This window comes from Protobothrops mucrosquamatus, unplaced genomic scaffold (assembly GCF_001527695.2).
Source record: "Protobothrops mucrosquamatus isolate PMUCROS unplaced genomic scaffold, P.Mucros_1.0 scaffold977, whole genome shotgun sequence".
Taxonomy (NCBI): Eukaryota; Metazoa; Chordata; class Lepidosauria; order Squamata; family Viperidae; genus Protobothrops; species Protobothrops mucrosquamatus.
The window spans coordinates 42222-54533 of record NW_015387219.1 but is presented as its reverse complement, the minus strand read 5'-3'; the positions used below and the strand labels follow the sequence as shown (position 1 = coordinate 54533).

Sequence of the window (12312 nt, the reverse complement as noted above, 5' to 3'; positions counted from 1 at the left end):
TGTAAATTTGTACTAAAAATGCCCACCAAATTTCCCCCAAAATCATAAAGTTGGCATAAGGAAATTGGCAGTGGGCACAATAAATCCATTTGGTGACTTCTCAACAATATCTGGGATGAGCTGTGGCAGCACAGTAGTTAGAATACAGTATTGCAGGCTAACTCTGCCCACAGCCTGGAGTTCAGTCCTGACTGGCTCAAGCTTGACTCAGCTTTCCATCCTTCTTAGGTTGGTAAAAGGAGGACCCAGATTGTTGGGGGAAATATGCTGATATTGTAAACTGCTCAGAGAGGGCTGTAAGGTACTATGGAGTGGTATACAAGTCTAAGTGCTATTGCTATCCCTAGAAAATATCTAGCATAATTCAAGACCTTTAAATATACTGTATATTGATTTTGATTGAGAGTTGCTCCATTTTTTATTCTTTTTTCAGCACCTTTTAGAAAGGGCAGCGTATACAAATTGTGCTTGAACATATGTACTGTATTTACAAGCAACATAATTCTATTGATCATAGGAGAAAACTTCTAGAATTCCTGATCAACTCTATAGATCACAGAGCAAGACTCTGTTATTCCTGATTGTCCATGGTGGAATATTATATTATTACTGCTTAGGGTACATTTTTCTTTATAAGCGATACCCTTGATTTTTTTTAGATTCTCACAATTTTATTGTTTTCACTCTCTGCTAGCAGGCTCCACCTCTCAGGCACCTTACATGGCAACACAATATATGAAGTGGAGCTGACTTAAATGTGTTCATCCAAATCCTAATATAGTTCCTTACCAGACCACCAACAATGAAGAAAAGTATGAACACACGTCCTATGGTGGTTTTGACCACAACATCTCCATATCCAACTGTAGACATAGTTACCATGATCAGATATAAGCATTCAAAGTAAGTCAAGGTTTGATGATTGCTGTGATATACCCAGGGATCTCCAGAATTCTCCATCTGTATAATAAATAGTACAGCATAAGAACTGGGTATGGCTAGTCTAGAGAAAAGAAGGACTAGGGGAGACATGATAGCAGTGTTCCAATATTTGAGGGGCTGCCACAAAGTAGAAGGGGTCAATCTATTTTCCAAAGCACCAGACGGTAAGACAAGAATCAATGGATGGAAACTAATCAAAGAGAGAAGCAACCTGGAATTAAGGAGAAACTTCCTAACAGTGAGAACAATAAACCAGTGGAACAGATTTCCTTCAGAAGTTGTGGGTGCTTCATCACTGGAAGTTTTTAAGAAGAGACTGGACAGGATCTCCTGCTTGAGCAGTGGGTTGGACTAGAAGACCTCCAAGGTCCCTTCCAGCTCTATTCTGAAATGAATTGAACCTCATTTTTGCCTAGTCTGCTGAGATGTACAAAAACCATTTATTACATCTAGGTTTTACAGACAAGTTAAAAACAAAATAAATGGTATTGATATGCCAGCTAAATAATAATTATCAAAATAGATCCATATAAAGATATTGAACATGTGAACCCATGTCTAATTGTTTACACATATTAACTGCTGATATACAAACTTTTGCAATACTATATGTATATGTATATGTTTTCTTGTCTAATAAAATAAAATTAACACAGACTTCATGAAAGTGATGTGAGATATATAAGAAGTCCAGGAACCCATGTTTTTAGCGACTCGATGACCTCCAAGGTCCCTTCCAACTTTATTATTATTATTATTATTATTATTATTATTATTATTATTATTATTATTATTATTATTATTATTATTATTATTATCAGCTTTAACATAACATAATGTGTGAATAGAGTGCCTGTTTTTCGCTAATCCAAGTTTAGAATGCACTAACCTAGTCAGTGGATATAATAGAGAAAGCTTTGAGGAGGAGAATCATATTAATTTGGGAAAAGCCTCAACAGATGAATTTCAATAGAAGTTCAAAGTTGTTGAACATAAAAACATTTGGGATTTTGATAACATATTGCAGGCATCACCACAAATGGGTGTCAGGACAGATACAAAATGGCAAGAAATCTGAAATAAGAGCCGTGTAGTAAAAAAAGAGATTCTCTTGAATATGCAAATGTTTGGCATGCAATACTCACAAACATCAAATAAAAATTTACATCGATGTTTCCTATGTTACTGTTTAAAATGAGCCACGGTGGCAAAGTGGTTAGAATGCAATATTGCAGGCTATCTCACTGCTCGCTGCCAGGAGTTCGATCCTGACCGGCTCAAGGTTGACTCAGCCTGTCACCCTTCCAAAGTCACTAAAATAAGGACCCAGATTAGAGAAGGCTGTAAAGCACGGTGTAGCAGTATACTGTGTAAGTCTAAGTGATATTGCTATTCACTGATCACTACGTCTGCCAGCATCTATAGAACAAAAAATCTTGAATCCAATGTAAGTTAATGTCAGCTTAAGTTAAAATATATTTTAGGGAGCATCGCAGGTTAGAACTATAGAATGCAAGCTGGTTCAAAGTTAAAAACCCTGCAGTTTAATTTGAAAAAAGCTACATTCAGTCAGGACATTCAGCATGAAATCTACCTTCACTGTTAAATAACCAAGACATATGTTCTTGCTGGCATTTTCATCAGGCATTTGATACATACCCAGTGAAGAAATCCTGCAGCCGTGAGCCAGGTACTGACAAATACAGCTAGCAGTTTGGACAGCTTGATTGCAGTACTGAACATGCAAGGAGAGGGTTGATAGGGATGAGTTTCAAAGGAACAGGTGCAACATTCACCTCCATTTAATCCTTTGAGGGTCTTCCAAGTGAGGCACTATTAATTAATGTTCTTAACTCAAGTGGACATTGATTGATTCATTAATTACATTTCTCATCCTGTTTCTGGCCCTGTAGATCCCACAGTGGCCCATGGAGGGAGACAACTAATAATCATATCATAAATAAAAGGTTTTCACTCCCCTTTGTGCTACCAAAAGGAATCAAAGCATTAGAGGTTGTTTATCAGCCCATAATGGTAGGGTTTGAATTGTTACAGTTCAAATAGAGTAGACAGTTTGTCCTAGGATTCTTTGTAGCTCAATTCATTCAATTTTGATTACCCCAGTTCTTTTTTAAATAAAACACTACTACAAAACAATCTCAGTAGTAGTTGTATATACCATACAGAATTGTTGGAGTGTTGGAGCACCTGCAACTTCTGGAGGCGAGTTGTTCCAATTTTTCTAACTGTCAGGAAATTTCTCCTTAGTTCTAGGTTATTCTGTCCTTAATGGAAACTGATCAAGGAGAGAACCAATCTAGAACTAAGGTGAGATTTCCTGACAGTTAGAATAATTAATTAGTGGAAGAACCTGCCTCCAGAAGTTGTGGGTGCTCCAAGACTGGAGGTTTTTAAGAAGAGATTGGACACCATTTGTCTGATAAAGTATAAGCAAGGGTTTGAACTAGAATACCCTTCCAACCCTGTTATTCTGTTTGTACTTTCCTCATAGAGTTGTTGAGGGCATTAAGAGAAAATTCTAAAAGAGGAACCTGAAATCTAACTGAAATCACCAGAGACCCAAGGCTGAAGTATCTTAAATTGCCCAACTTTTACAGAGTCCCATACCTGTTACAACTCCCATATCTACAACTCCCAGGAAAAAAAATCCATGCAAAAAAGGAAAACGTTGGATCTATTTTTGGGTAATGCAAAGACAGATAACATTGCATTAGTACAACACACTGCGGATGGAGTTACGAGACATATAAGCCTGTTTTGTCTGACAAGTAATAGTAGTTTGTTTTGACCAACAAGTATTGGAGAGCAACAAAGGCATGATCAAGGCCTAACCATCATCTAGTACATTGGAGAGCCATGAGCAAGCAGTAAAACTGACTTGCAAGGTGGATGGTTGGGCAAACAAGAAAACAGCTGGGAGATGTTAATTGGAGGTAAATTATGAGAAGATTTGATATGATTCTGGATAAGGCATTTTCGGGGATGTTGGAAGTGAACCAATAGGAGTGGTCTAAATGGGAATTACATGCAAGAGAGTGCAGAATATGGTTCAGAAGATTGAAGAAGTGGGCAACCCATGAATAAAAAATATTTTTTTAGAGGAAAGTGCAAATGTGAAAGAGGGAGTGGCGGAACCTAGAGGTGGAGTGAAAAGGGGGATCAGCCTAGAATCCATATATAGTCACAAAGTCCAACCCTCCTTCAGAGCCATTAACACTTATCTAACTCTAATCAGGTACTGTTACAAGAAGATTCTTGTGCATAAGCTATAGCAATAAATCGATTTAATTGAACCTTCACTGTGAGGACCTGGTCTTTTGTACCCGACTGCGAGAGGGATTATTAACCTTCAAGAGACACCTGATGTTTAGGGTCACACAGTTCAGCTAACCTGAGCAGGATTAGCAGCCTTCTCTTCAAATTGGGACAAAGGACATCAACCTATTTTGAGCTGGAGACAACTTTGATTTTGTTCTAGCTGACCAATGCACAAAAGCCAGTTGGAAGCACAAAACAGACAGATGGGTTACTAATGACACAAAGAAAAATTGTCTTACCCACTTGTGGTGATTTGGAGGAACTGCAAAATTTTGGGAAGTTCCATTAATCTCAATGCTTTTAGGAAGCGTAAACCTATAAAGAGGAGGAAATGAGGAAATAGGTGAAACTATCTTTTCTTTTTCTGGTGATTGAAGCATGGCAGCAACATTTAGACTGAAATAATGCATACCTATTTAACTAATTTCTAGGCAGTAGGTGGTATTATTATCATTTTGCAGAGAATTAAAAGCCAAATGCATTTGATATGGGATGGTTGCCATAAATATATATTTGGTCCCATTGAATGCCACGTTAAATATGGCACATTACAGAAAATCTGAAGTTACTGAATTCCATAAATAATTCCTAAGGAGAATCAAAATGGCCTCAGCCATTTTTGACAGTTTATAAGAAGGAATCCTTCATTCACTTTATTCTCTTGCCCTTAACAGGCATCTAATTTCTCAGATGTTTTCTCAGGAGAGAACTGAAGAAGCTTGGATGAGAAGCAAAACGTCTTCAAGGAAAAACAAAGGAAATTCAGTTGTCTCTTGAAAAAGCACCTTTGGGACAACCATGACCTGGATGACTGAGAATCTCCACAGACACATACAATTGAGGTGTGTACTTACCAAGCCAATTTCTTCCGAGATAGAAGGCTATACAGACTGGAGTTATGGTAAAGAAATCCACAATGGAATTAAGTTCCAACCAGAATGCTAGCTTGTCACTGGCTGCCAAAAACTAAAAAAAAATAAACACAAAAACAAACAAAACCACAACACTGCACAATGTCATAGATAATGAAACTCTTCATTCCCTATCTGGTCTTTTTGCTTCATGATGTGATCAGACTTCAAAAAAAGGGGGGGTAATATCAAATGAGAACTCACAGCCTGAGTGATATCGTTATTTTCCCTCAGGCCTACCTAAAATTTAAAGTAGGGAATTAATAGTTCTATCAGTGAAATAATTTGTCAAGTCTTATATTGAATATTGTAAAAATATTCCTGTTTTTACAACATTCTACTCCATATTTTCACCAGCTTCTATCTAAAGCATTTTTTGGCATATTTCTCTAAACTAATACAATTTTGTATTCATTATAAGTCTCTTCATGGTGAGACGGATAGCAAATAAATTTAATAAATAAGTAAAACAGGTTATGGGATACCTTTTTGTCAAAATGTGTGCCTATTTTCACAGGCATGCACTTTTCTACAAATTGTTTAAAAAGTTACTCAAAACTAGCAAAATTTGGAAGAATATGAAAATTACAGAATAATAGCACTGCTATTATGAACCATTCCTGGATCTTATTCTCTTATTCTATTTCACCCAACACTTTTAAAATATTTTCAATGGCAAATATTTCTTACCCGCAATCCAAAGTACAGAAGAAAAAATAAATTAAAGAATAGATCAATTACAATTGTCTGGTCTTGAAAGGTGAGACAAAACTCTTTAACACTGTAGAAAGGGGGAAAAAAGAAATCGTTGTTTATAGTAAGACAGGACATTCATGATTATTTGGAAAATCAACTGAAAAAAAATTGAAATCAATTTTTTAATAATCATTAAAAAATCAGAGCAAGAAGGGAATTGAAAATTAGAATTCAGGGTCATGTGTCTGAGTTCATTCGTAAGAAATCTATATGTTTTCATGAAATTCATTTCTGGGAGATGGTTGTGTGTGTGATTGACTCTAAATCCAGATGTGTGGACTCTATCAACAAACTCAACCCTTCTATGGTGCCTGGCCAGGACTCAGATCATTGCCAGGACTCAGATTATTGCCAAGGCTGGTTCTTAATCTGGAAAGGCTTTGTTATAGCAAAGGAAGGAGCCAAAGACTACACAAAAAGGGAAAAACATTATATGCTCACAACTAAGGCTGGAAAGCTAAAAAAAAAGTGAAGAAGAGCAATAAGGATGATTAGAGGGCTAGAAGCTAAACATAGGATGAAAACTGCAGGAACTGGGCATGTCTAATATAGAAAAGAGAAGGACTAAGGATGACATGATAACAGTCTTCCAATCTGAGGGTCTGACTCAAAGAAGAGAGGGACAATCTATTCTCCAAAGCACCTGAAGGCAGGACAAGAAGTAATGGATGATACTTGAGGGAAATTCATGAAGGCATTATTTGTATAATAGTGTCACAAAATGCATGTCATCATTTGCCCCCCTTTGCCTCTGTATGGATTCCATGGGAAATACAGATTATGCTTCATACGCACGCACAGACCTATACACACACACACACACACACACACACACACACACACACACACTACAAACATGCTGGCTCCTATACAGAAGAGAATTCAGTGCTTGATTCCTTCTCCAGTGTAAAGCATTTGATATTACCATGAGGGGGAGATTTAATTGGATGATTCAAAAGCTGGCAGCGTTTGAGCCAAGCCGTATTCACACTGTACACTGCAGAATATCAACAAGCAGAATTTCAAATTTCATTTGACATTTTTGACAGTTTCCACATTTTGTGTTGTTGACAAGTGAGGAATGACAGAATGAAATTGCCAAAGCTGGTTTGATTTGCATTTTGCAAAAAAAATGATGGTGCTGTTTTTTCCAACCAAGTGGGGGGAAATCTCTTTTTTGAAAAATGTGGCTTATATCTTTCAAAAGTGGAAGATGTTCCCGCTGTGAGTATCGAAAAGATATAGTAGTTGTTTTCACAGCATGGGGTACTCCGGAGGTTTCTGTATATGCACAGCCTGAATTTAGGATGCTGACCAGATAAATACAGTACCTTTAGCAGAATATGGATATTGTAGTTTAATGCAAAAGCACTAGACTAAAAAGAGGATTAATTACAGGTAGTCCTCAACTTCCAACTGTTTGTTTAGTGATGGATCAAAGTTACAACACCACGGTAAAAAGTGACTTATGACCGTTTTTCACAGTTATGACCTTTGCAGCATCCCCATGATCGTGTCATCAAAATTCAGATGCTTGGCAACTGGTCCATATTTATGACCGTTGTTGTGTGCCAAGGTCATGTGATCACCTTTTGCTACCTTCCGACGAGCAAAGTCAATGGGGAAGTCAGATTCGCTTAACAACCAGGTTACTAACTCACCAACTGCAGTGATTCCCTTAACAACAGAGGCAAGAAAGACCGTAAAATGGAGCAAAACTCACTTAGCAAATATCTCACTTAACAACAGAAATCTTGGGCTCAGTTGTGGTCATAAGCCGAGGACCACCTGTACATTGCTATTTCAATAGCGATAACAGAAGTAAATTCATTAAAGACAGAGAGAGACCTAGAACCTATCATAGAACTGTCCTTAGGGATACAAAAGAATAATTTCACAGATGCTTCTGGGGATGACCCCTGAGTTCTTTCTTCCCAACTGAACCACAATGGAATAAACACAAGCAGGAATAAAATCGACCTAACATCTCTCATCTTTAAAGTTTTGGAAGGTGACCGAACTTTTCCTTCGTTTTAGAACAAAATATTCCAGATGTTTGTAACAGCGTGGGACTCTCCTTGGATGTTGGGTTCCTTTTGCAGTGCCTTCTGGAATGACTGCATGACTACACAGCACCGTGTCGAACAACCACAGTAGGAAGTGCTGCAAAGCAGCTGCATAGCCTCTGCAGAGACCTTGCATGCTTTGAGTGCACAGAGCATTTCTGCAATGACAGGAATGAGCCTCTGATCCTCCATTGTCCCTAAATAGACGACAGCTTTTAGGTCCGGATATCCAGGTATACCAGTCTGGCATAGTGGTTAAGGCATCAGGGTAGAAACCAGGAGACTCTAAGTTCTAGTCCCCCCTTAGGCACAAAACCAACTGGGTGACCTTGAGCCAGTCCTTCTCTCTCAGCCCTAGGAAGGAGGCAAGGGCAAACCACTTCTGAAAAATCTTGCCAAGAAAACTGCAGAAAATGTATGGTTGTCTTACAGCAGATGGCAGTATCTGGCCAAAGTAAGCAGGATAAGATCTGGTTCATACTTTTATGGGAAACCACCATAAAAATATTCACAGCTGAGGGCTAGATTGGAAATTAGCCACACACAAAAAGCCAGCACACAATACCCTAGGAGGAGGCAAACAGCAAATCAATGTTGTATTCTTACAAGAAAATATGCACACGGAATAGCTAGGGGTTGAACTCAATTTAATTTAGTCTATGGTAGGTTTGATGTATTTCTTTCCATTGATTAAATGGCTTTTTTTAACCAAAGGAAAGAAAGAGGGAGGGAGGGAGAGAGAGAGAGAGAGAGAGAGAGAGAGAGAGAGAGAGAGAGAGAAGCAACTATATTTTGATAAAAATTAACACAGACATGTGAAATACATTTTTTTAAAGAAAGACATATACCTAGAATAAATTACTAGGTTCTAATTACCTGTAACAGTTGATGAAGTAAATGATGAGTGATCCAATACTAAATAGGAACACCAGTATTACCTAAAACAGAAACCTACATATAATTAGTTCACTGTTTATTTGCCAGTCTAATTTAAAACAGAGGTTTCTAAGCAAAGATCAAAAAGATTCGAATCACGGTGTAAACCGTAAACTGACAGTATGACCTAGAGTGTGAGTTCTTGATAACCCTCCACATTCTTAGTTTTAAAATAATCTATAGGAGGTAATGGTGAAGTTACATTGTATGTATTTTGTATTTGGTCACTATTAGAGGTCAACAAATTTTGTTAAAGGGAAAAAACCGGTGGGAGAAAACTTTTCAATTAAATAATGCGAGCTTTAGGCTGTCTCTCAAACCCTAGGAAGGACGCCATGGCAATTCACCTCAGAACTTTCCCAATGAAGAATCCTTGGTGCTCTCTGAGCTTGGATGTTTTCTTGCAGACCTCTTATTGCCCAAACTAGGTAACATCTGATGATGTTACCTCATTTGGGTAATGAAACATCTGCAAGAAAACAACCAAGCTCAGAGAGCACCAAGAATCTTTCATTTCAACCCCAAGTTACAAATATTCTTCTCTATGGAAATCTTGCCAAGAAAACTGCAGACTTATTCCAAGCAGCTGTCCTGGAATCAAAACACTGATCTGAAGGAAGGAAAACTACATTTAGAATGGCCAGAGAAAAACATACAGGAATTGAGATGGAGGTGTTTGAAGGTGCTTATATAAATAATGTTCTTCAATATTAATTGCAGTGAATCAATCGTCTAAATTGGCTGTCTTTAAAAGTTAGTCTTTCAGATATATCATGTGATATTTTTTTTCAGAAGGTGACAGCAACCGAATTCCTGAATTGATAGTCCTGACAAAATCTTTTTTATTATCACCAACCAATAGTATCGCCATTCACCTGCTTAATCAATATTTAAATCTTTCCTCAAAAATTAACTATTCCATGAAAGGTTTATCCTAACTCTTTATTTTATACAGCCTTACTGTTAAGCTGATTTAAGAGCAAAGCAAAGTCTAATATGGTTGAAATTTGGATGGAAACTAAGCCTATTGCTAAACTAGGAAACTAGAACATCCTGGATGAAGGCAAAGGCAGATTTTTGTTCTATTTTGCCAAAAAAAGCAACAACCCCATATTGTCCATACCCACAAATTCATCCAGAGTTGAATTCAATTTAAACGAGTTTTGACATATTTCTCATGTAATCGCAGTAAAGACATAGTCATCCTTCCTGTCATTATGTATGCGTCCATCATTTCATCTGGATTCCACTTTATGATAAAAATATTCCTGATGAAATCCACAATAGATAACGATTTAAAATTAATGTAGACTTCCCCATTCCCTTTAGCTTTTTTTGCATTTATGTTTAGCGTATAAGGTAGACCTAGTAAGCCTGTTTTAGTAACACCAAAGCAGTAATCTTATCAGTCATTTTCCCCCCCCTATGACACTATTTCATTTTAAGTGTGTTCCATGAAATCTTCTCTTGCAGGGTTTGGTATCACTTTTCTTTCTGCATTTTTATAAACATTGGGACACCTTTAGACTTGCAGATGCCTGTCTCCTGTGCGTGGAAAATTCTATTTTAGTAGCCGAAGCATTGACTCTTGTGCCTAATCATCAAATGCTGAAATAATCATTAAATCATTCTGCAGTATAATCTTTTGGCCACCTTTAAAACAACTCACCAGAATACGGCCTATAGACGTCTGAGCTGAGATCATCATAACCACCCTGTCTTGGAACTTTCCTTTCCAAAAACTCATCAGGAGCATCTTATTGGTAAACAGCTATCAAGATAAAAATAAATGTTAAGACTTTACGCTGCTCGTCTACATTAAAACAAGGGCCTTATTTAATTGCCTTCTGTGTGTGCCTCTTATATGGTGCAGGGCCAAAAATTTATTCTGGAATTGCTCTCAAACAGATTTATTTAGTTATTTGGCTATTGCACAACCACAATTCAATCTCAATAATATTCCTTTCCACTGGTTATTTTAGGATTATAACACAATAACAGAGTTGGAAGGGACTCAGTCCAACACGCTGCTCAGGCAGGAAACCCTATACCATTTCAGACAAATGATTATCCAATCTCTTCTTAAAAACTTCCAGTGAATTATGAACCATAAAGTATGACATCTGGAAAGGAAGGGACAGAAAAGCCCTTAAAAAAGCACTCTCAACTGAAATGCCAGTTTCTCATCAGAGTGTTTTAATAGAAAGTTATCCGGAAATGTAAGGATACATTATTTTATATTTAATATCCTGCTTCTCTTCCCAAGTGTGGTGAAATTCAAATGGTGATAAAGTAGGGTTTGTTTTCTTCAGGGAATGGAGAGTGGGGATCCATAGGTCACTAGGGAATATTGTAAATAAGCAATGAATATCAAATGGATACATCAATAACATGCAATCAAAGCACCGATTCTCCATCTGAATTCTCAGAAGAGTCCAAGATATTCCACTTCCGTTACATGTAACTCTCTATCTGATTTTAACTTCATGTGTAAGATACAATACTCAGATATATAATCCTAACAGAGTTTTGCCCCATTCCCTTTCTATTGGCTTACCTGAAATCGAATGGAATATCTAAAGAAACACCCATGTAATACGTATCGGATTACTCTGACCATCAAGATGATAATGATACCTCCCACAAAAATAAAGAGACAAGAAGTGATAAAGGCCAGCTGGAGATAATCACTACACTGGCCTCCAAATTCTTCAGACCAGCTGTTGATGGTACGTAGGACTCCTGGCTTGTGGGCCATTTTTTTCCACTTCCTTTTTGTTCCCTTGGGGAATTCTAAGAAATTCTATTTCTTTGCAGAATCTTTATGATGTCACTGCCACTATACAGACAATGTCAGTATGTGTATGTGTGTGTATATCTCTCTCTCTCTCTCTCTCTCTCTCTCTCTCTCTCTCTCTCTCTCTCTCTCTCTCTCTCTCTATACACCAGGGGTGACAAACTTGCAAAGTCACATGACGTGTCAAAATGCATTGCGACTTTTTTCCCATTGCCAGCAATGGGGTGGGCGCGGGGTGGGGCGGCAGTTTGACACCCCTGCTATAGACCCACAAATGACGGGTCCTTGTTGCTCTCTGAGCTTGGCTGTTTTCTTGCAGATGTTTCATTACCCAAAAGAGGTAACATCAGTGCTAGTTTGATGGTCTTACCTAGTTGGCTAATGAAACATCTGCAAGAAAATAACCAAGCTCAGAGAGCAACAAGGGCTCCCCATTTCAACCCTGTGATAAAAATATTCTTCTTTATTAGACCCACAAATATCATACAGGAACCACAGACCTGAATAGAAAATTACTTTTCCTTCAGATGTTTTATAAAATGTGTTACTATTCTTATCCAACTGA

At 37.6% G+C, this 12312-nt stretch overlaps 1 protein-coding gene across 1 annotated transcript in view; it reads right to left on the bottom strand.

The window, feature by feature from the left end:
- KCNU1 (potassium calcium-activated channel subfamily U member 1) overlaps positions 1-11708 on the bottom strand; it is a 71657-nt gene extending 59949 nt beyond the window's left edge. The window contains 8 exon segments of the mRNA XM_029284821.1: positions 790-960; positions 2602-2677; positions 4521-4596; positions 5136-5247; positions 5883-5973; positions 8891-8952; positions 10620-10721; positions 11508-11708. Of these exon segments, the coding sequence (XP_029140654.1) occupies positions 790-960; positions 2602-2677; positions 4521-4596; positions 5136-5247; positions 5883-5973; positions 8891-8952; positions 10620-10721; positions 11508-11708 (891 nt within the window).
- Between the last annotated feature and the right edge of the window lie 604 nt (positions 11709-12312).